Source organism: Myotis myotis, unplaced genomic scaffold (genome assembly GCF_014108235.1).
Source record: "Myotis myotis isolate mMyoMyo1 unplaced genomic scaffold, mMyoMyo1.p scaffold_m19_p_4, whole genome shotgun sequence".
NCBI classification, from domain to species: Eukaryota; Metazoa; Chordata; class Mammalia; order Chiroptera; family Vespertilionidae; genus Myotis; species Myotis myotis.
This window is the reverse complement of record NW_023416346.1, coordinates 23524706-23545853: the sequence shown is the minus strand read 5'-3', so window position 1 is coordinate 23545853 and position 21148 is coordinate 23524706. Positions and strand designations below refer to the sequence as shown.

Genomic DNA, 21148 nt, shown 5'->3' with positions numbered 1-21148 from the left:
CAAATTATTAATAGCAAATGTAAAGTAGATGACAACAAACAACTAGGGAAACAAACCTGTTGTGAGAATCCGCAGAAGAACTGGTACAAAAATTGTGGCAAAATGAAACAAAGGTTCTGGGGGGAAAATGGAGAAAAGCGTTAGTTTTCAATTAATCAAATTTTTAAACTAAAACAGGAAACTATTACATATAGTCAGTCCTAAGCCCTTCTAACATCAGAAGGCAATAAGTCTGTATTCTAGAGTTGTAAGTGAATAACCCCAAAATAAATGATTAATTCATATTAATAAGAACTTTTGCCCTACCAAGGCAGAAGAGAGATCTCACTTTATAAAAAGCTGTTGCTAGTCTTCTGTGTGAAGAAATTAAATCACACAATACAAGTACCTAATAGTACTGCATCTTAAATGCCAATTAGATTTGCAAAATCATAAAGTAGAATGACATAAAGCTGTAAGTGTATGCAGGGCAGGACAAAAGGTTTACAGTTGTTCGTATGGGAAAAGACATGAAGGTTATGATTATTACAATAGCTTTATTAACTGTTTCATGTACTCACAACTATAAACCTACTTTTGCCCACCCTGTATTTTAAATCAATTAATGCCAATAAGAGTCAGGAAATTATTACAGTGTATGTTGACACTAACAGTATCAGCTAATGTTTTACTGCCTTTACCACTGCCTCATCAAACAATCGACATATTAATATTGATCATTTACTATATGCAAAGATGGCACTGTGGGTGACATACATAAAAAAACCCAAACGAAACTTCTTATTCCTAAAGGACTTAAAATTTAATTGGGAGAATATGAAACACAGGTTTAAAAAATTCAAGCTGAGAATTTAAATAAGGCAGGCTGTGACATTATCTGAGTGCTGCTTGTCATCTTCTTGTGTTTTCTCTGGATTTCCCTTTGGGAAGCACCTTCAAGAGCCCATTTTTGAGACGTCAAAAAACCAGTCTACTTCCTTCTGTCACACATTCTCACTTAGGTAATTTTCTATACTGGGAGACCTGAGGCTGTATTTAAAAATCCAATGCATCCTCAAAGGATGAGCATCTGCCACAGCTGAGGATATTCAGGTGAGTATGCTACAGGCTCTGGAGGATGTTCCTAAAGAAAAGTGCTATACATGTTTTGAATAACTCATACAGCATCAGAGTACATGCCATAGCTCCAAAGGGCTTATCACCTGGAAGGGCAACACTCAATTGTATGTATCAATTCTAGTAGAATGCAAAATGTACGTAGCATTTCTAGAGTCATACCTTTTCTTTTTTATTGAAATAAATGGTGTGCTATTGGTTAATACAATTATATAGGTTTTAGGTGCACAATTCTATAATACATCAAATGTACTCTGTATTGTGTGGTCACCACTCCAAGTCAAGTCTCCTTTCCTCACCATTTATCCCCTCTATACCCTCTAAATTGTGAGGTAGTGATTGATGGGATTTATGGGATAGTTTGTGGGAAGAGGAGGTGTGACTTTCCTACTAGGATGTGATTTCCATGAGAACAGGGACTTAGTCTGTTTTATTCCATTATGAATTCTCAGGGCCTAAAACAGTGCTTGGCATAGGGTAACACATTCAATCATTTGTTGATTGAATAAATAAAGAATCAGCATCTGAACTAGGTGCTAAACATGAATAGGATATGTTAATAGCAGGAACCAAGTTAAGGCCTTCTGTATTTTAAACAGATAACAAGACAGGGTGAGGCTGTGGGGTGCCTTAAAAGCCAGACTAATCCTTAGACAATGGAGAGTAAAGTTTCTGGAGTACAATTGAAAAGTGGCATTTTCCAAACATTAATCTGGCTGAATTATGCAAGGTAGACTGCATGGAGAAACATAAATAAGATCTGTCACTGAAGTACTCCAGGGGTGAGGCAATAGCAAATTGAAGATGCAGGAGAAGGCTTCTTATCTCAGCCAAAGAGGGCCAGAAGTATTAGAAATCATTTTGGGATGAACAAAATAAAGTGACAAATAAAATAGATCGGGAGACATGGAAGCATGGAATAGACTGATGAATCTCAGAAGGAAGGGGAGAGGGGGGACTGGAAAAGATTAACCAAAAACTTATATGCATATATGCTAACCCATAGACACAGGCAATAGTGTGGTAGGCCCGGGGGGGGGGGGCGTGCAGGGTGGAGGGAGTCAATGGGGGGTAAAATGGGACATCTATAATACTTTTAACAATAAAGATAAATTTAAATTTTTAGAAAAAGGAATACTGCTAAGTCAGTAACTAAGAGATAATGGACATAGAGATTCTATGAACACAGAGGGTACCACCTACATAAATTATTCCCTCAATTTGGGAACCATTAATTACAGATCACTGGTAACCATTAGCCATTCTAATGCTTGTTTTGTTTTCCTTAACAGAGTATTCCTTCCATCTGGTGGCAGTTGAATGAATTGCAGGCCACAATGGTAGGCACACCAAGCCTCTGGAATTAGGGATTAGACTGGTAGGTAGATCTCTATGGCAAATCTTCATGAGCTCTCCTTCTAGGGAGAGGTAAGAGAGAATAACAACCCATCTCCATGTGGGGCTGTTAAGTTACTGAGTCCAAGGCTTGGTAAACCCAAACTATGATGTACAAGAGTCCTGGAATTAGAGTCAGTAAAGCTATTGTGGAAATCTTGTTCTGTCACCTCCTAGATGGCTCCAAAAGCAAGTTATGTAAATTCTATGAGCCCTACTTTTCATATATTTTAAATGGAAATAATACTAATTGCCTCATAGGAGATTTGTGAGGATTAAATAAGAAAATGAAGTGTGTTTTTTTGTCAAACTGCAAAGTACTAGTACATTACACATACTGGGTTAATTATCATTATTAATCACCATCAATATTTGGCCTGGATACCAGGTGATACTGGTTAACAGAGTCTTGGAAAATCTGTAAACCTGATGTGACGGTTATATTATTTTTGAAAATACAAAGTTAATAGGACCTGGGCTTGATTACAAGAAAACTGACACACAAAAGCAGTTTCTAAGCTTTCCCTCCTGTGAAATATAGGGTATCAAACACTCTAGCTGCTTGAATCATTTAGAACTGGTACATTAACTTGATAATATACCTATAAACTAGAATCTAATTCAGATCTTTAGTAAATTTCTATTATAGAAATAAAAAATGAGTATGCAGGATCAGTTTAAAATGTATGCTGATTGGTGCTAAAAGAAAATCAAGATGTTGGGGAAACTACTTCAGTGTCCATGGGGGGGTATTTTGCACAATTATTGTGTTCTAGGTGAATATTTAACTGGGTGAAAAAATGCTCACAATATATTAAAAAAGGGCAAAGTGCAAACAGTATGTTTTGGGGCTGACTGCTAATAGGTTTGGGGTTTCTTACTGGGGTGATGGAAATGTTCTGGAATTAGATAGTGGTGATGGTTGCACTTCATAGTGAATATATTAAAAGCCACTGTATTATACACTACAGTGAATTTTGTTATTTGAATTGTAACTCAATAAAATGGGGAAAACGGTATATATAGTGTATGAAAACGATGTATACATATATGAATTTGTATAGACAAAAGTACAGGTCACATAACAATGTTACCACTGGTTCTGTCTATTGGTATGCATTTACAGATGACTTCAAATATCTTATTTTAGAAAAGAAGCCATGTGTAAGTAAAAGAGGTATTTGAGAAAAGTCACTTGTATAATCTTCCTTTCATTTAGAGCATTAACTCACTATACAACATCATCAGAGAATCTCAACTTGAGGAGAGCCATGTCAGTTTCACATAACCAAAAATTAATCAAAATCAGTCAAGATTAGAGAGGAAGGACCCAATTGGAATGAAAACAAAAATTTAACCTAAATATATTACAAATAAATAACATAACCACACTGAAATGGTTGAAAAGGGGGGAAAAACAAAAACGAACTTTGGAAACAGTATTTTGACTATACTGGTACACTCCAAGGCCAAAGACAAAAAGAAATGCACACAAATATATTGCTCAAGTTAGTTTGTTTTTCCTAGGAGTGTAAGTTAACAGTTCTGAAACTATTGTAAGTGTATTCTAGGATTGAGCAAATAAGTGAACATATTGAGAATGAGAACTAGGTTTCTCATCACTGGAAAAAGGAGTTATATGTAAGGAAAAGAGATAGGTTAAACTAAACTTTGCGGTGTTGGCTGGCATTAAAATTATCCATATAAACAGTTCACAGACTGAGTTCAACTAGTACCCAGATCTTGATTTCTAAATACCATTTGCAAATAAAAGAAACCAGTATTTCTTGAAGAAATGTCCGACTCTAGTACTGGAGCAGTAAAAATACAAGAAGAGCTTAGAAAATCATATGGTACTAAAAAATAAAGAAGTCTTCAAAAAGGTTGGGGATGGGGATAGGGAGGAATGGGGAATTGCTACTCAATGGGTATAAAGTTTTAATTATGCAAGACGAGTAAGTTATAGAGATCTGCTGTACAATGTTGTGCCTATAGTTTAACAATACTGTATTGTACAGTTCTAAAGCTATTATGTGGGTACAGCTCAGGTTAACTGTTCTTATCACAAAATAAAAACTTAAAAATGATGGGGATATGTTGAAAGAACAGAGGAGCCAAATCTATGACAATCTGAGTAGTAGAATAAATAAATAATAGGAATGGATTTTAACTCAAAACAAAACACCTGTTTTAGTAGCAAATGCTTTTTTTCCCCTTTTTTATGGCAGGGGATCACAGGGTTTATGGTCCAGTAGAAGGAACACACTTTTCTTTGTAGATATACAAAGAAAGATGTCACATATGTCTCAACAATGGTTTCTATGGGGTACAATGGAAACACATGATGAGAGTGGTCAAATGTACACAAGACAGGGAGGGCTTCATAGAGGGTACTGAAGCCACTAACTAGTGTGTGTGTGTGTGTGTGTGTGTGTGTGTGTGTGTGTGTGTGTGTGTTTTATGGAAACCACTTCTAAGGCTACGGCAAGTTAAGTCTCCTTCTGTCACTAACAGCCCGTTTTCAAGACTTGGTGATCATAGGTGACTTTGGCTTTTCTTTTTTGTGTATGTTTAAGGTGTATGTGCTGATTTGATACATTTATATATTACAACTGATTACTAAAATAATGTTAGTTAACACCCCTATCATATCACACAATTATTTCTTTTTTTGTGGTGAGAACATTTGCGATCTTGAGTCTTAGCAACTTTGAAGTATATAGAATATGATTAACTATAATTACCATACTGTACATTAGCTCTCCAGAACTTATTTATCTGTAGTTGCAAGTTTTCACCCTTTAATAACATCTACCTATCCCTCCCCTCTTTCCCCAGTCTCTGGCAACCACCAGAATGTACTTTTCAAATAAAATTACACAGAGCAAAGTTGAAGGGTCTTGAGACCCCCAAACATTAATTTGATCAAGTTATCAAAGTTAACATTATCAAGAATGTGACACATTGACAACCTACTGACACAATGCACTGAGCAAGTTACAACATCGCTTTTGTGGTATTTGTGCCAAAAAATGTATGATCTGAATCCAATAATAAGCAAACGTTAGGCAAACTCAGATTCAGAGACATTGTACAAACTAACTGGCCAGTATTATTAAAAAATGTTGACAAAAGACAGGAACTATCCCTAGTTAAAGATAACTAAGGAGAAATGACAGCTAAGTGCAAGTGTGAGCCTGAAACCAACCAAAAACAGTATCAGTGAGACCACTGGCAAAATTCCAATTTCACATGGAGACTAGTTAATAATGTGCCAGATAATATCTATTTACTAATCTTGATAACTATGTTATGGATTATCTAAGGTGTTAACAGTTGGAAAAGCTAGACAAAGAGTATATGAGGATTATTTCAATAATTTTTCAACTTCTTTAAAGTAAGAAATTATTTTAAAATGAAAAGTGAAAAAAATTTTACAAAACTGTACTGAACAGTATATAGGACAGAAGATCAACTTCTGGGCTATGTTGGCTAAAAATGATTTGCATACTTTAGACCAGTTACTTCACCTTCTTGTATGACAGGTTTATTATGCATAAAATGAGTGGCTTAATTTATATTCATAGATTCAAAATTGTGCTTTGAGGAACCTCTGGGCAGGACAGGGAGGTTGAGCAAGTACACAGCCCTGGCCCCATCACTCTTTAGTCAGTGCAATCCTGCTTCTATCTGCTTTTATCTGTATAACTTCATTGGAAGAGAGAATTCTACTAAAAAGAGTAGTTTAGCATACTGTTCAGGATAAAAAGGGAACCAACTATTGATAGGTGATACAAAAGGATGAATCTCAAAAACATGCTAAGTGAATTAGGCCAGACACAAGAGTACCTATGATTCTATATAGTTCTAAAACAGTTATATCTAATTTGTATATTACATATTATATCTAAATTTATATATTACTAGAGGCCTGGTGCATGAAATTCGTGCAAGGGGCTTGGCCCTCGCAGCTGTGTTGGATTGCCTCGGCCCTCGCAGCTCTGGCTTCGTCCAGAAGGTCGTCTGGAAGGATGTCCAGAAGGTTATACACACACACACACACACACTCACTGAGTGGCCAGATTATTATGACCATCTGACCTTTGTAGGCAAATTAGCTATAATTTCGTGCTGAAATTGCTAGAGGGACAGACCATTATAAATGTCTGGATAGCACAACATACCTAAGTATCTTTGCTGATCAAGTTCATTCTAACATGTTGATGGCATATTCCAATGGAGATGTCTTCTTCCAACAAGACAATGCGCCATGCCATGGTGCTCGTATTGTGCAGGAGTGGTTTCAAGAACCTGAGGGAGACCTTACCTTGCTTAGGTGGCCCCCACAATCACCAGATCTCAATCCAATTGAGTATTTGTGGGATGAAGTTAAAAGAGCCATCAGGCAGCTGGTTCCACAACCATCAAATCTCACAGAACTGGACAGTGCTATTCATCAGGCATGGTGTCAGATTCCTCCCATCACTTTTCAAAATCTCGTGGAGTCAATGCCAAAAAGAATCACCGCAGTATTGAAGGCAAAAGGTGGCCCAACGAAGTACTGATGGGGTGGTCATAATAATCTGGCCGGTCATAATAATCTGGCCACTCAGTGTATATATATAATGCTAATTAGACCGGACAGCCAAATGACCTCCTTCCGGATGAAGCCAGGGCTGTGAGGGCCAAGCCCCTTGCATGAATTTCGTGCATCAGACCTCTAGTGTTAATATAAATCAGATTAGTCACTGTTTGGATCAGGGGTGGAGGAGACTAACTGGGAAGGAGCATAGGGGAACTTTCTGGGATGATGGAAATGTTCTAGTTTTTTGTGTTTTTTAAAAAATCTTTATTGTTAAAAGTATTACACAGGTCCTCCTTTTTCCTCGATTAACCTCTTCCAGCATACTCCAGTCCCCCCCACCCCCAGGCCTTCACTGCCCCATTGTCTGTGTCCACGGGGTTATGCATATATGCATACAAGTTCACTGGTTGATCTCTTTCCACTCGCCCTTACCCCTGCCTTCCCTCTAAGGTTTAACAATCTGTCCACGCTTCTATGTCTCTAGGTCTATTTTTGATCACATTTGTTTCATTAGGTTCCACATATAAGTGAGATCATGTGATACTTATTTTTCTCTGACAAATGTTCTAGTTTTGATTAGGGTACCGGTTACATGCACGTATACATTTGTCAAAATAGAACTGCATACAGTAAAACTTCAATATCTATAATAATAAAAGGATAATATGCTAATTAGATCTGATGTCCTTCTGGATGTCATTTCGGACGTCCTTCCAGACAAAGCCAGGGCTGGAGCGAAGCCTGGGTCCTGGTTGCCTGCTGGCGGCCGGAGGGAAGCCCGGGTCCTGGGTGCCAGAGGGAAGCCAGCGCCAGCAGCTGGGGGAAGGAAGGGCTACTCTTGCACAAATTTCGTGCATCGGGCCTCTAGTAATAGACTAATTCAGGCAGGGGAGGGTCCCTTAAAGCTGAAAGTCTGTTATATAATAAAGTAAAGTTTCTGAATGAGTATATTAACACGTTGCATACCGCATAGAAATCTCTAAGACATATGCCAGGGACTGCATGTTTTTGGGCAAACTGCATGTTATTTAAATCATCATAATGCACTTTAGGTGTTGTTTTTCAATAATTATAACATTTTTATTTACAAAAACTATTAAACAATTAAAGTTCCTAGTACTTTTTTAACGTATGGTACTGCGTAAAACATTTTCCTCTATGAAGAGGGACCAAACAAAATTTACGTAAGTATCTAGATTCGCTCCTTTTTCCATGGGCGTGAAAAACGAGAACACTCGTGAGCGGTCCTTAACAGATGGCATGCGAAACAAGAGAAAACTCCTGAGCGGTACGAAATGTGTTAAAAAGATGACAAATTAGTTTATGTTTTTACTTATGTAGACACGTGTAGATAAAAGTATGTATGAAAAGTTTAATTTTCAGCCAAAACCGGTTTGGCTCAGTGGATAGAGCGTCGGACTGCGGACTGAAAGGTCCCAGGTGCGATTCCGGTCAAGGGCATGTACTTGGGTTGCGGGCACATCCCCAGTAGGAGATGTGCAGGAGGCAGCAGATCGATGTTCCTCTCTCATCGATGTTTCTAACTCTCTATCTCTCTCCCTTCCTCTCTGTAAAAAATCAATAAAATATATTTAAAAAAAAAAAAGTTTAATTTCAGAAGAGAGAAACCAAGATGGCGGCATAGGTAAACACCTGAAATTGCTGCTTTGCACAACCACTTCAAAACTACAACTAAAAGACAAAACGTACATCATCCAGAACCACAGGAAGGCTGGCTGAGTGGAATTTCTACAACTAGAAGGAAAGAGAAAAGCACACTGAGACTCAGAGGAGGTGCGGAAGTAAAGTGCAGAGGTATGGAGGTGCATGCGGAAAGGGCTGGCAACTGAGGACGCGGTTGCCTTTTTCAATCGGGAGTGAGTCTCAAGCTCCTGACTGCTCTGAACTCCAGTTCCGGGCGAATCACTGGGGACCCAGACTCATATGGGGAGAAACTGGACTGTCTGGCATCAGTTGGAACCCGAGGGCGGCTTTCTCTCAGAGGTGCTTGCAGCGATTACCGCAGGACACTGAGACACGGGGCCTCTTAGGGTAGGACTGAGGATCAGCCATAGCTGCTTGCTCCGCCCTGTTAATCCCCTGAGACCACGCCCCACCCAAGCTGTGTGCAGAGGCTTTTGCATATGAAAGGCCTGGCCCTCTGCAATCTGAAAATTACCCAACAAACTGCAGCTGGGTCAGAGAGACCCAGAACTTCCAAAAGAAGGCCCAAGGCCCCACAGCAGCTTGCTTCACAGCTGGGCCTCATCTGGGCATCTCCAAACCCCAAACAAAGAAGAGGAATCTGCAGATCTCTCCATAGCTCCTGCTGGGTAGCCTCAGGCAGAGGCTAAATTAGCACCTCCTTAGAGATCCAAGAGCCAGTGTACCCAGTGGTTAGAGTGGGACCATCCAGATTACAATTCCTCAGATCCATAAGGGACACACTCAGGGGGCAGACTCAGTGAGCACCAAAGCCCCACTGAAGCAAGTCTTGCCCCATACGGGTGTCTCCAGCACAGAAGTTCTCCCATTGCAGACACAGCTGATTCTCAAAGCCAATTGGCCTGGAGGTCAATTCCTCCCAATGATATCAACAGCAATTAAGGCTTAACTACAAGACTGTACACAAAGCTCACAAAGGGGTGCACCAAGAGTGTCCACCTCAGGTAATTGGGGAGGCTGAGCCACTGGGCCCTATAGGACACCTAGCACAGAAAGCCACTCTATCAACACAGGGAAGCATAAAAAATGCGGAGACAAAGAAACAGGTCACAAGCAAAAGAAATGGAGGAAAGCAAACTACTGGATATAGAGTTCAAAACCAAACTTATAAGGTTTTTCAAGAATTTTCTAGAAACCGCCGATAAATCTAGTGAGACCCTTGAGGTTATGAAAAAGGACCAACTAGAAATTAAGCATACACTAACTGAAATAAAGAATATTATACAGAGTTCCAACAGCAGACTAGAGGATCACAAGAATCACGTCAAAGATTTAAAATACGAAGAAGCAAAAAACACCCAACCGGAAAAACAAAAAGAAAAAAGAATCCAAAAATTTGAAGATAGTGTAAGGAGCCTCTGGGACAACTTCAAGCATACCAACATCTGAATTATGGGGGTGCCAGTAGAAGAGAGAAAGATATTGAAAACCTATTTGAAGAAATAATGACAGAAAACTTCCCCTACCTGGTGAAAGAAATAGACTTACAAGTCTAGGAGGCACAGAGAACCCCAAACGAAAGGAATCCAAAGAGGACCACACCAAGACACATCATAATTAAAATGCCAAGAGCAAAAGACAAAGAGAGAATCTTAAAAGCGGCAAGAGAAACACAGTCAGTTACCTACAAGGGAGTATCCATACGACTGTCAGCTGATTTCTCAACAGAAACTATGCAGGCCAGAAGGGAGTGGCAAGAAATATTCAAAGTGATGAGTACTAAGAACCTACAACCAAGATTACTTTACACAGCAAAGCTATCATTCTGAATTAAAGGTCAGATAAAGAGCTTCACAGATAAGAAAAAGCTAAAGGAGTTCATCACCACCAAACCAGTATTATATGAAATGCTGAAAGGTATCCTTTAAGAAGAGGAAGAAGAAGAAAGTAAAGATACAAATTATGAACAACAAATATACATCTATCAACAAGTGAATCTAAAAATCAAGTGAATAAATAATCTGATGAACAGAATAAACTGGTGAATATAATAGAATCAGGGGCATAGAAAGGGAGTGGACTGAATATTCTCGGGGGTGGGGGAAAAGGGTGTGGGGGGTGCGGGAAGAGACCGGACAAAATTTGTACAACCTATGGATGAGGACAGTGTGGGGGTAAGGGCAGAGGATGGGGTGGGAACCATGTGGAGAGGAGCTATGGGGGGAAAAAGAGGAACAACTGTAATAATCTGAACAATAAAGATTTAATTTAAAAAAAAGAAAAGTTTAATTACACAGAAAAGTTTTCTGTAAGTATTACAGTAATTTCAAATTTATACTGAATAGTTTTAGTAAATGTGTGCATTCACCAGTCACCACGAGTAAAATGCACACAGCTGAGGCGTGGATTAGCACACTTCAGAACATCTCTGGCACACATTAAAAATGCTGCAGAACCCTGAGCCCCGGCTGGTGTGTTAAGTGGTTAGAGCATTGGCCTGGGCAATGGGTTCAATTTCCAGTCAAGGGCACATACCTGGGTTACAGGTTCACTCCCCACCCCCAGGTCAGGGCATCTGCAGGAGGCAACCAGTCCACAATGTCTCTGTCTCTCTCCCCTTCCCTCCCTCCCTCCCACTTTCTATGAAAAACAATGGAAAACATATCCTCAGGTGGGGATTAAAAAATATAAAACTGCTGTAGAAAGTCACACCATAACCAAATACCACCTGCAATACAGTGTGATCATGTACTAATCATTCATCAAGCACTGTTTACGAGCAATGACTCTTAGATTTAAATATGTAGACTATAGTTGTAGATATGTAATATTTATGACAGCAAAACGACTACAGTGTTTGTTTCCAGCATATGGCCTATTCGCTAAAATTTGTTAAAAATAAGTTAACTAACAAAAAACACACACACACATCCTGTTAATTTAATATAAGCAACTCTTGGTTAAAAGCATTTTAAAATTAAAAGGGTGTTAATTTTCACATATGACATACAGACTGGAAATTTTGTCTGTTAAATCAGAAGTTGGTTAAATTGAGGTTTGCAAACTTGAGGGTTTACTGCAATATACTCCAAGAAAGTTGACTTAAAATTTCATCTCAAATCTTTTGCATTAAAAGAAATTTCTGGTTTCCAGTACCATAAATAGATGTTTTGCTGTCTACAAATTTCAGTATGAAGACAGTAAAAGAAACATGGAAAGAGGAGGAAAAACACTATGACTAAATTGAGCTGGATTAAGGAGTCTTAAATTAAATTGCAAATACTTGATCACATACCTTATAGAAGAAATACTGTACAAGGTGTGCTATTCTCACATAATATAGATGTCCATGACCCAATAGCAATTTCTTTAAATGTTTAAACTTTGGAACAGAATAATCGCTATTTCTGGATGCTTGGCGACCTTCTTTGCCTTTAATACCTAAAAAAAGAAAATCTCTACAGGGTGAGTATTTTATAGAATAAACAAGCCCTGGACTTAGTATTTTCAACTTCCTTATATGTTATAGCTCAGTTGTATAGTTTAGCTTAGTGTTATTTAACCAAAAAGTACGTTCTTTAACAATCTCAATGAGAATTACCAATAAGTAGTAAAACTAAGTGTAATTGATAATTACCTATTTATAACACAATATACAACAATTAAGTAGATTATTTAATCATTATAAGGCAAAATTATCCAGAGAAAAAATTAAATCTGAAAGTTACTTTAAAGCCACTTAGTGCTTAATTGTGCATGGCACTAGACCGGGTACAATATTAAAGCAAATCAGAGACCTGGGGTTTATGGTCTAGGACAATGATGGCGAACCTTTTGAGCTTGGCATGTCAGCGTGAAAAACCCTAACTTAACTCTGGTGCCATGTTACATATAGAAATTTTTTGATATTTGCAATCATAGTAAAACAAAGATTTATATCTTTGATATTTATTTTATATATTTAAATGCCATTTAACAAAGAAAAATCAACCAAAAAAATGAGTTTGCGTGTCACCTCTGACACGCGTGTCATAGGTTCGCCATCACTGGTCTAGGAGCTCAAAACTGAAAACTTACAATGAGACAGTGAAGTTCTTTCACTGAATGAAACTCTCAGTAGTAGCCCAAGTTTCTCTGAGCTCAAGCTGCTTTAGGCCATTTCCACACTGGATAACCATTGAGTAGAACTAAGAGTTCCACACAACATATGGCTACTTTCAAATGAAAAGAATTTGGGAATCCAAACTGCAGTACAATAATTCCCAAGATACTAATTCCATTGTTTCTCCCCCTTCAAAAACAACAACAACAACTTGCTGGGGTGTTAGGATTGTTGCCTACCAAGAGCCTGACAAGGGGAAAAAAGGTACAGGCTGTAGAAAAGCCATTTTTACATGCTAACATATAAATTAAACACTACAGCACAAACCACCCATAAATAATTCCATATGGAAAACCAGCCAAGCAATGATTATTTCTTAGTACCAAACAGTTAAGTATCTCAAAAGACACAGTGCAGCAACATAAGGAGGCAATCTGGCCAGGAGTGGAAAATCAATAAAATTTCCTTCATGATGTCAAAGTGAGATCAATTGTGCTGCCAGTAAGTTTGGGAAATTCATTTTACTTGGATCATATAAAAAAATTCTCAACTTTGTATTTCTACATTCCCCCCAGAAATAGGACTTTGGGATGGACATATTGCATGGTCAAATGACAACCTTCATTCAATTAACAATTATTATACTAAAATTTGAGTTCAGGATGAGCAACCAAAATAAATCCCTAGAATATAGGACCACTCTACCTAAAAGCAATACTGATACCTTACAGCTGCCATCTCATTAGATGTTTCTTACCTATTCCCACATGGGATTCCAAGATCATACTAACATCATTGGCACCATCACCTATGGACAGTGTTATTGGGCTCCCTTTTAAATTCTTCACCATTCTGACAATCTAAACATTAAATACAAAAGAGGTATAGAAAAGGTCAAAGCCGAAAGTGAGATTAGGGTTAGATGCCTCATTCACACTTGTAAATTTTGGCCTTGTAAATAGAAAGGGAGTGTGTGCATATATGTGCAATAGTATCGAATCTCAGAGGCAGAAGAACACAGCTTTTCAAAATATAATAGTAAGGAGACTTTGACTTTGGGTGGTGAACACACAATACAATATACAGATGATGTATTATACAATTGGATACCTTAATGTTATATAATTTTATTAGCCAATGTTACCCCAATAAAGCCAATAAAGAAGAAAAAAATATAATACCACTGTGCACTTGTTTCTAGTTCTGTGAATGTATGAATGTCAAAATCCCTGCCTCTTATCTATATTAGAGGACAACTTGTTTCCCTCTTTTGTCATAGCTTCATGTGTCTTTTCATATCAGTGCTGAAACGTGTGACAGTAGAGACCAGAAAGCTGATTTGGGGTATCATGCATAGGGCTACCAGAACAAAAGTGGGAAGTGAGAGGACAATGTTTTGGGGAACCTCTCCCTCTCCCCTCCCTGCTAACACTCTCCCTTGCTGCATCCCAACCCTTATCCCGAGGGACTTTTCTGACCTTAAATTATTGCACTCATCTAGCTGCCAACTAAATTCATCCCACTGCCCAATATGATTTCATCTTTCCTATAGGTAGCTGCATTTTATTTTATATTTTTTAATATTTTTATTGATTTCAGAGAGGAAAGGAGAGAGAAAGAGAGATAGAAACATCAATGATGAGAGAGACTCATTGATCAGCTGCATCCTGCATGTCCCCTGCTGGGGATCGAACACTTCCCAGGCATATGTCCTTGACTAGAATTGAACCCGGGACCCTCCAGTCTGCAGGCTGATGCTCTATCCACTTAGCCAAACCAGCTAGGGCGGTAGCTTCATTTTAAAGGGGGACATCTTAAAGGTGGTGAAATTTGCAGAAGCTATCTGAGATATGTGTAAAAAGCCTGTCACTGTTCCTTGAGTGTCTCTTCAAGGTGTTGATGACAGAGTGTAGCTCACTGCTGTGTTCATGGTAGGTACTAAATAAAATAAATCTGGTGGAGTTACTTGTGAGAAGTGTATTCGGTAAACAGCTGTCCTCTCACCCTATGTTTTAGATAATGACTGCTTTATGTGTCAACCCTCAAAACCCCTGGGAATCTAGTAGCTTTTAAAAGTTTACCCCTGACTGGTTTGGCTCAGTGGATAGAGCATCGGCCTGCAGACTAAAGGGTCCCAGGTTCGATTCCCGTCAAGGGCATGTACCTTGGTTGTGGGCACATCCCCAGTAGGGAGTGTGCAGGAGGCAGCTGATCAATGTTTCTCTCTCATCGATGCTTCTCACTCTCTATCCCTCTCCTTTCCTCTCAGTAAAAAATCAATAAAACATATTAAAAACAAATAAAAGTTTATATAATCCAGCAGTCAAATAATACCTTGCAAAAATTATGTCCTCATAATCGCTTTCAATAGTTAACATAAATAAATCCATTTTTAAACTATGTTTTTATTGATTTTTAGAAAGGAAGAGGGATAGAGCGGTAGAAACATCAATGAGAGAGAAACAGGAACATCGATTGGCTGCCTTCTGCATGCCCCCTACTGGGGATCGAGCCATCAACCCGGGTTTGTGCCCTGACCAGTAATCGAACCTCTGGTACCTTCTTGGTTCCTGGGTCGATGCCCAACCACTGAGAGACACTGGTAGGGCAATTCATTTTAAACACAACTGAAGTAATTAAAAATAATTTATATATACTAACCCACAGTATATTCTTTAAACAAAATTCAGTCAGGTTTTATTCAGTATTAAATAGTATACTCCCAAATCCACATCCAATTCAATTTAACTAAAAAATGGTGGTACTGTGAAATGCCAGCTTTCTGCGAATCCTTCTCATTTGGGTTCATTTAAAAAGCTTTATAAGACTGTCAGAAATTATCAGTAAGTCAAAGACAAAATTAAAGAACCCAAACTAAATTGATTTTTTATGGGCTACAATACTCATTAAACTAATTGCACTTGTTATATTAAGTGCAGTAATGATTTGCACCTCAAGGAAGAAAAACTGCAGCCAGGAAAGGTAATGAAATTATCAAAGGTGACAGCTTCCACATAAAAAAATGGATTAAAAACAATAAAGCCTGTCCTTGTGGGAAGTAAAGGCTATATGGTCACACACTATGAAATAATGACAGATTTATGGATTAACATTTATTTTCTTTTTCTGGGACCCAGGTCACCTGCTTTAAGAATTTCTCTTCAGTCATAGCTGGTTTGGCTCAGTGGATAAAGCGTTGGCTTGCGGAATGAAGGGTCCCAGGTTCGATTCTGGTCAAGGGCACATTCCCAGGTTGCCAACTCGATCCCCAGTAGGAAGCATGCAGGAGGCAGCCGATCAATGATTCTCATCACTGATATTTCTATCTCTCTCTCCCTCTCCCTTCCTCTCTGAAATCTATAAAATTAAAAAAAAAAAACTGAAAAAGAATTTCTCTTCAATCTCTAGGACAGCATCATGAAAAAGAAATAAACTTACCAAAAGTGATTTATTTCTCAACTATAACTTCATATAATTTAAAGTGCAAAGCAATATACAAATACCAAAAAAAAGATACAAGGCTTGGTCACACACCTTAAAAAGCATATGATGAAAAAAAAGTATATGATGAAGTAGCAGAGATAGGGAATGAATCAAGAATATTAGATAATCCAATTAAGAAACAACACTATGCGATAATCTGTACAAGGGAATATATAACACAAATGTCATCTAAGTCATCCACATAAGAAAACCTATGACCATAGAGAAGGAAGAGGACACTATATGCCACAGTGATCAGGAATAATTTTACATAAGAGTGATTTGATATCAATCATAATAGATTGGTAAGTTTTACATTGATGGGGAAAAGGGGGTTGGAGTATTCCAGAGAAAGAAAATGTCATGTTCTAAGACATACAGCCAGGTAAGTACAGCATATGCTCAGAAAAGAGATCTGGCTTGAGCAAACCAATGAGTTTCCATATAGGGGAGATACCAGGTACACCTGGGGCCAGATCAACAGGGAGTGATATTCTGAGTGGCAGTAGGGTGCAAGAAGAACAGAAAGAAAAAGTAAAACTGCAGCCAAAAAGAAGTTAGGTGGCTAGTTATAGCTGCCGTTCCATTAGTTGTTAAAAGCCTAGACCTGAAAAGTAATGGAAAGAAAGGAATAGATGGAAAAGACAATGATGTACTAGAAAACAGACAGAATTCAGTGACTGAAACCATATGGTAAAGCATGGGGGAAGTCAACAGAGATTTCAACATTTTAAATCTAGAAAACTGGAAGTATAGTGATTTCAGTAATCCTATATAATAAAAGAGAAACATGGTAATTGGCGTACAACCGCTACCCTTCCCATTGGCTAATCAGGGCAATATGCAAATTAACTGCCAGCCAAGATGGCGGCCGGCAGCCAGGCAGCTTGAAACTAACATGAGGCTTGCTTGCTTCAGTGACGGAGGACTCCAACGTTCCCCACCTGCCTTGCCGGCCTCTGAGCTGCAACTCTAAGCAACTATGTTACAAATATAGAAGCTAAACAAAACCCCAGAAACCTGCTTTAGTCCACGGGGCTTCAGCCAGTGGGATCGCAACATTGTAAGCAAAGGCCAGAAACCTACTTTCAGCAGCGGAGGCCAAAGGGCTGGAGCCAAGCCTCAAAGCTAAAGCTGGCCCAGAATAAAAAAAAAGAAAAAGAAAAAAAGGAGCAGTTGGGAGCTTCAGTCACCCCCAGCCTGAAAACAGCCCTCAGCCCCTCACCCAGACTGGCCAGGCACCCCAGTGGGGACCCCCACCCTGAAGGATGTGTGACCAGCTGCAAACAGCCATCATTCCCTCACCCAGGCTGGCCAGGCACCCCAGTGGGGACCCCCACCCTGATCCAGGACACCCTTCAGGGCAAACCAGCCGGCCCCCACCCATGTACCAGGCCTCTACCCTATATAGTAAAAGGGTAATATGCCTCCCAGCACTGGGATCAGTGGAGCCACGAGGCCTCCCGGCACCGGGATAAGCGTGACAGGGGGCAGCGCCCAAATCCCCTGATCGCCCTGCGGCTCTGTGTGTGACAGGGGGTGGGGCTGCAACCTCCCTATCCACACTGCTCTGTTCGTGACAGGGGAAGGCGCCCCAACCCCCTGATCAGCCCTGCTCTGTGCCTGATAGGGGGGAGCTCCCCAACCCCGATTGCCCTGCGGCTCTGTGTGTGACAGGGTGCGGCGCCCCAACCCCCTGATCGGCCCTGCTCTGTGTGTGACAGGGTGCGGCACCCCAACCTCCCCTCCCGCCCCACGGGCCCTGCTCTGTGTATGACGGGGTAGAGCCATAACCTCCCCATCGGCCCTGCCCTGAGTGTGAGAGTGGCGGTGCCCCAACCCCCTGATCGGCCCTGCTCTGTGGGTGATAGAGGGCGGTGCCCCAACCCCCTGATGGGCCCTGCTCTGTGCGTGACAGGATACAGAGCCCCAACCCCCCTGATGGGCCCTGCTCTGTGCGTGACAGGGGGTGGCGCCGCAACCTCCCCATGGACCCTGCCTTGAGTGTGACAGGGAACGGTGCCCCAACCCCCCAATCGGCCCTACCCTGAGTGTGACTGAGGGTGGCATCACAACCTCCCGATCGCCCTGCTCTGTGCATGACAGGGGGCAGCGCCCCAACTCCCCAATCGGCCCTGCTCTGAGCCCGACCAGGGGCTGCACCTAGGGATTGGGCCTGCCCTCTGCCACCCGGGAGCAGGCCTAAGCCAGCAGGTCGTTATCTCCCGAGGGGTCCCAGACTGCAAGAGGGCACAGGCCGGGCTGAGGGACCCCCTCCCCACCGAGTGCACAAATTTTTGTGCACCGGGCCTCTAGTCTATGTATATAAAAAGCCAGCGACTGGAATGCCGTAATGACTGGAACAACCAGTCACTATGATGCCCACTATGGCCAGCAAACCAGGGGGTGAAGCTGGCTGGCCAACCTCCTGCGGGCCCTGCCCCCGGCCGCCCCGCCCCTGATAGCCACCCCCCTACCCCAATAGGGGCCAGGGCTGGCCTGCCAACATCCTGCATCCCGTCCCCCTGGCCGGCCCCGCCCCAGATGGACCCCCACCACCCTGATCTAAGGCAGGGCTGGCCAGACAACCACCCATGGCCCCTCCCCCAGGCTGCGTGCCCCTCATTGCCCCCCCACCCCATCACCCACAGCCCCTCCCCACAGCCAGCCCCACCCCTAATCAGCCCCCACCATCCCGATAGGCCTGTAGCCCCTCCCTGCCCCCAATCAGTTCCACCACACACCAATCAGGGGTGGGGCTGGCCAGCCAACCTGCCACGGCTCCTCCCTATGGCCGGCCCCACCCCCAATCGCCCACGGCCCCTCTCCCCAGCCAGCCTGACCCTGATCAGCCCCGGGGTGGGCAGCCTTCCACCATCTCCTCCTCCCGACAGGCCCAGCCCCAATCTGCCGACTGGACCCCACCTATGCATGAATTCATGCACTGGGCCTCTAGGAGATATAGAAAAAGACAAGGAAAATGACAGTTGGGCTCTAGTGAAGTCTAAGTTGAGGTGATAATGACAAACCCAAGATGTGTTCAATAAGAAGCTACAGAAATAAAGTTAAACCCAAAGATTGGAGAAGTGACTTGAAAATCACCCACATGGCCATGACAGATAAGTAGGTGATAGCCCAGAAGTGACTATAGAAAGAGAAATAAAACAGAGTGAGGACTGCACCACAGGGAGCTCCATATTCTGGGTGGGAGAATTAGCATGTGGTCAGGAATACAGACACCAGCCTGGGCAATGGAGTCAAAACTCAGGTAAGCAACTTGAGCAACAATGATTGTCGGGGGGGCGCGGGGGGGGGGGGCGGGATATTGCTTCTTACTAAATGGACAGATTTTTTTGGATCCTTTTCTGGCAGGATGTGCTTCCCCAGATGGGGCTAACCAGGGCTCTGAGAGTTGAGCAAAAAAGACAAGCACCTGACTGTGGTGGGAATTGAGAGTGAGAAGAAAGTAGAGAGAGACAATGTCTTCAATTAAGATGGACATGTGCCGTAACCGGTTTGGCTCAGTGGATAGAGCATCGGCCTGCAGACTTAAGGGTCCCAGGTTCGATTCCGGTCAAGGGCATGTACCTTGGTTGCGGGCACATCCCCAGTACGGGGTGTGCAGGAGGCAGCTGATCAATGTTTCTCTCTCATTCGATGTTTCTAACTCTCTATCCCTCTCCCTTCCTCTCTGTAAAAAATCAATAAAATATTAAAAAAAAGATGGGCATGCGTGTGCATGCATGTGTGAGGCAGAGGGCAGGTTATATGTAAAGGAGAAGCCAAAGACACAGTCCTCCCCTGCATTTAGAGTAAGTAGCTGAAGAATCTGAAGAAGCAAGCCTAACACCTATGAAAGAATGCCGTGTGTATAGCAGTGAAAAAGTATGTCACTGACACTCTAAAGTTCCTTGGACCCAGTTGCCGGAAGCCGGTCCATCCTTGCTGCTTGACACAGTCGCTGCAGGATAGAAACATCTGCACAGCATATGTTTCAAGGGACCTGGCGTATATAGCATACTGTTCTTAATATGTTTGCTCCCCTTAGCGCTGTGTGTTTTAACCAAGGTCACCTCTCCAAGAAAGGTTGTTTCCCCAGGTAGGAATTTTTCCCTGAAGTCAGGGAGGGGATGCCTCTCCTAGAAAGGTTGTTTCCCCAGGTAGGAATTTTTCCCTGAAGTCAGGGAGGGGATGAAACTCCTTAACTAAGTGCCAGGCGGGTAGTTAATCACTACAAACAATCATGCTTAAGCTACATAATCTTTACTCCCTGGAATGGAGATAAGAAACGCCCTAACCTTTGTAATAGAAATTGACAGGATTAAAATCAACTGGGATAAATACGGATGTAACAAGACAATAAACAGCAGAACTTTGCTGGAGATCCAGACCAGAACTTGGCTGGAGATCCTGGCTGGAGATCCTGGCTAGGCTGCTGATCAACTGAACACTGTCTCCGTGTCCTTCCTTCTTCGCCGACTCCATCCACACCTTTGGGGACCCCTGGACCTGCTGGGGTTGGACCCCGGCACCCAGTGAGTACAAGAAAGTAAGGTGAAGCAGATCAATGTGGGATGGAGGAGCTGAAAAGGATAGCATATGGGAGTGGGCTTGAAATGGGTTTTATTGAGTATACTTTCTGTTAGACAAAGAGCAATTCTGAGAGAATCCCAGATGAGGAAATGATATGAGAAGAGCTTGGAAGTTGGTAAGCGCACAGCATGTTGGAAGCACACAAAAGGGGAATAATTCACACTGGATATGGGAATTATGGTGGACCCAAGGGTCAACAGGGTAAGCCC

At 41.5% G+C, this 21148-nt stretch overlaps 1 protein-coding gene across 10 annotated transcripts in view; it reads right to left on the bottom strand.

Moving 5' to 3' along the window:
• ATP11C (ATPase phospholipid transporting 11C) overlaps nucleotides 1–21148 on the bottom strand; it is a 226964-nt gene that overhangs the window by 29374 nt on the left and 176442 nt on the right. For all 10 annotated transcript variants that reach the window (XM_036304609.1, XM_036304607.1, XM_036304606.1 and 7 more), the window contains exons 21-23: nucleotides 13621–13723; nucleotides 12057–12202; nucleotides 57–116 (exon numbers count right to left, since the gene is read on the bottom strand). In XM_036304609.1, the coding sequence (XP_036160502.1) occupies nucleotides 57–116; nucleotides 12057–12202; nucleotides 13621–13723 (309 nt within the window). The remainder of the gene's footprint in view (nucleotides 1–56; nucleotides 117–12056; nucleotides 12203–13620; nucleotides 13724–21148) is intronic.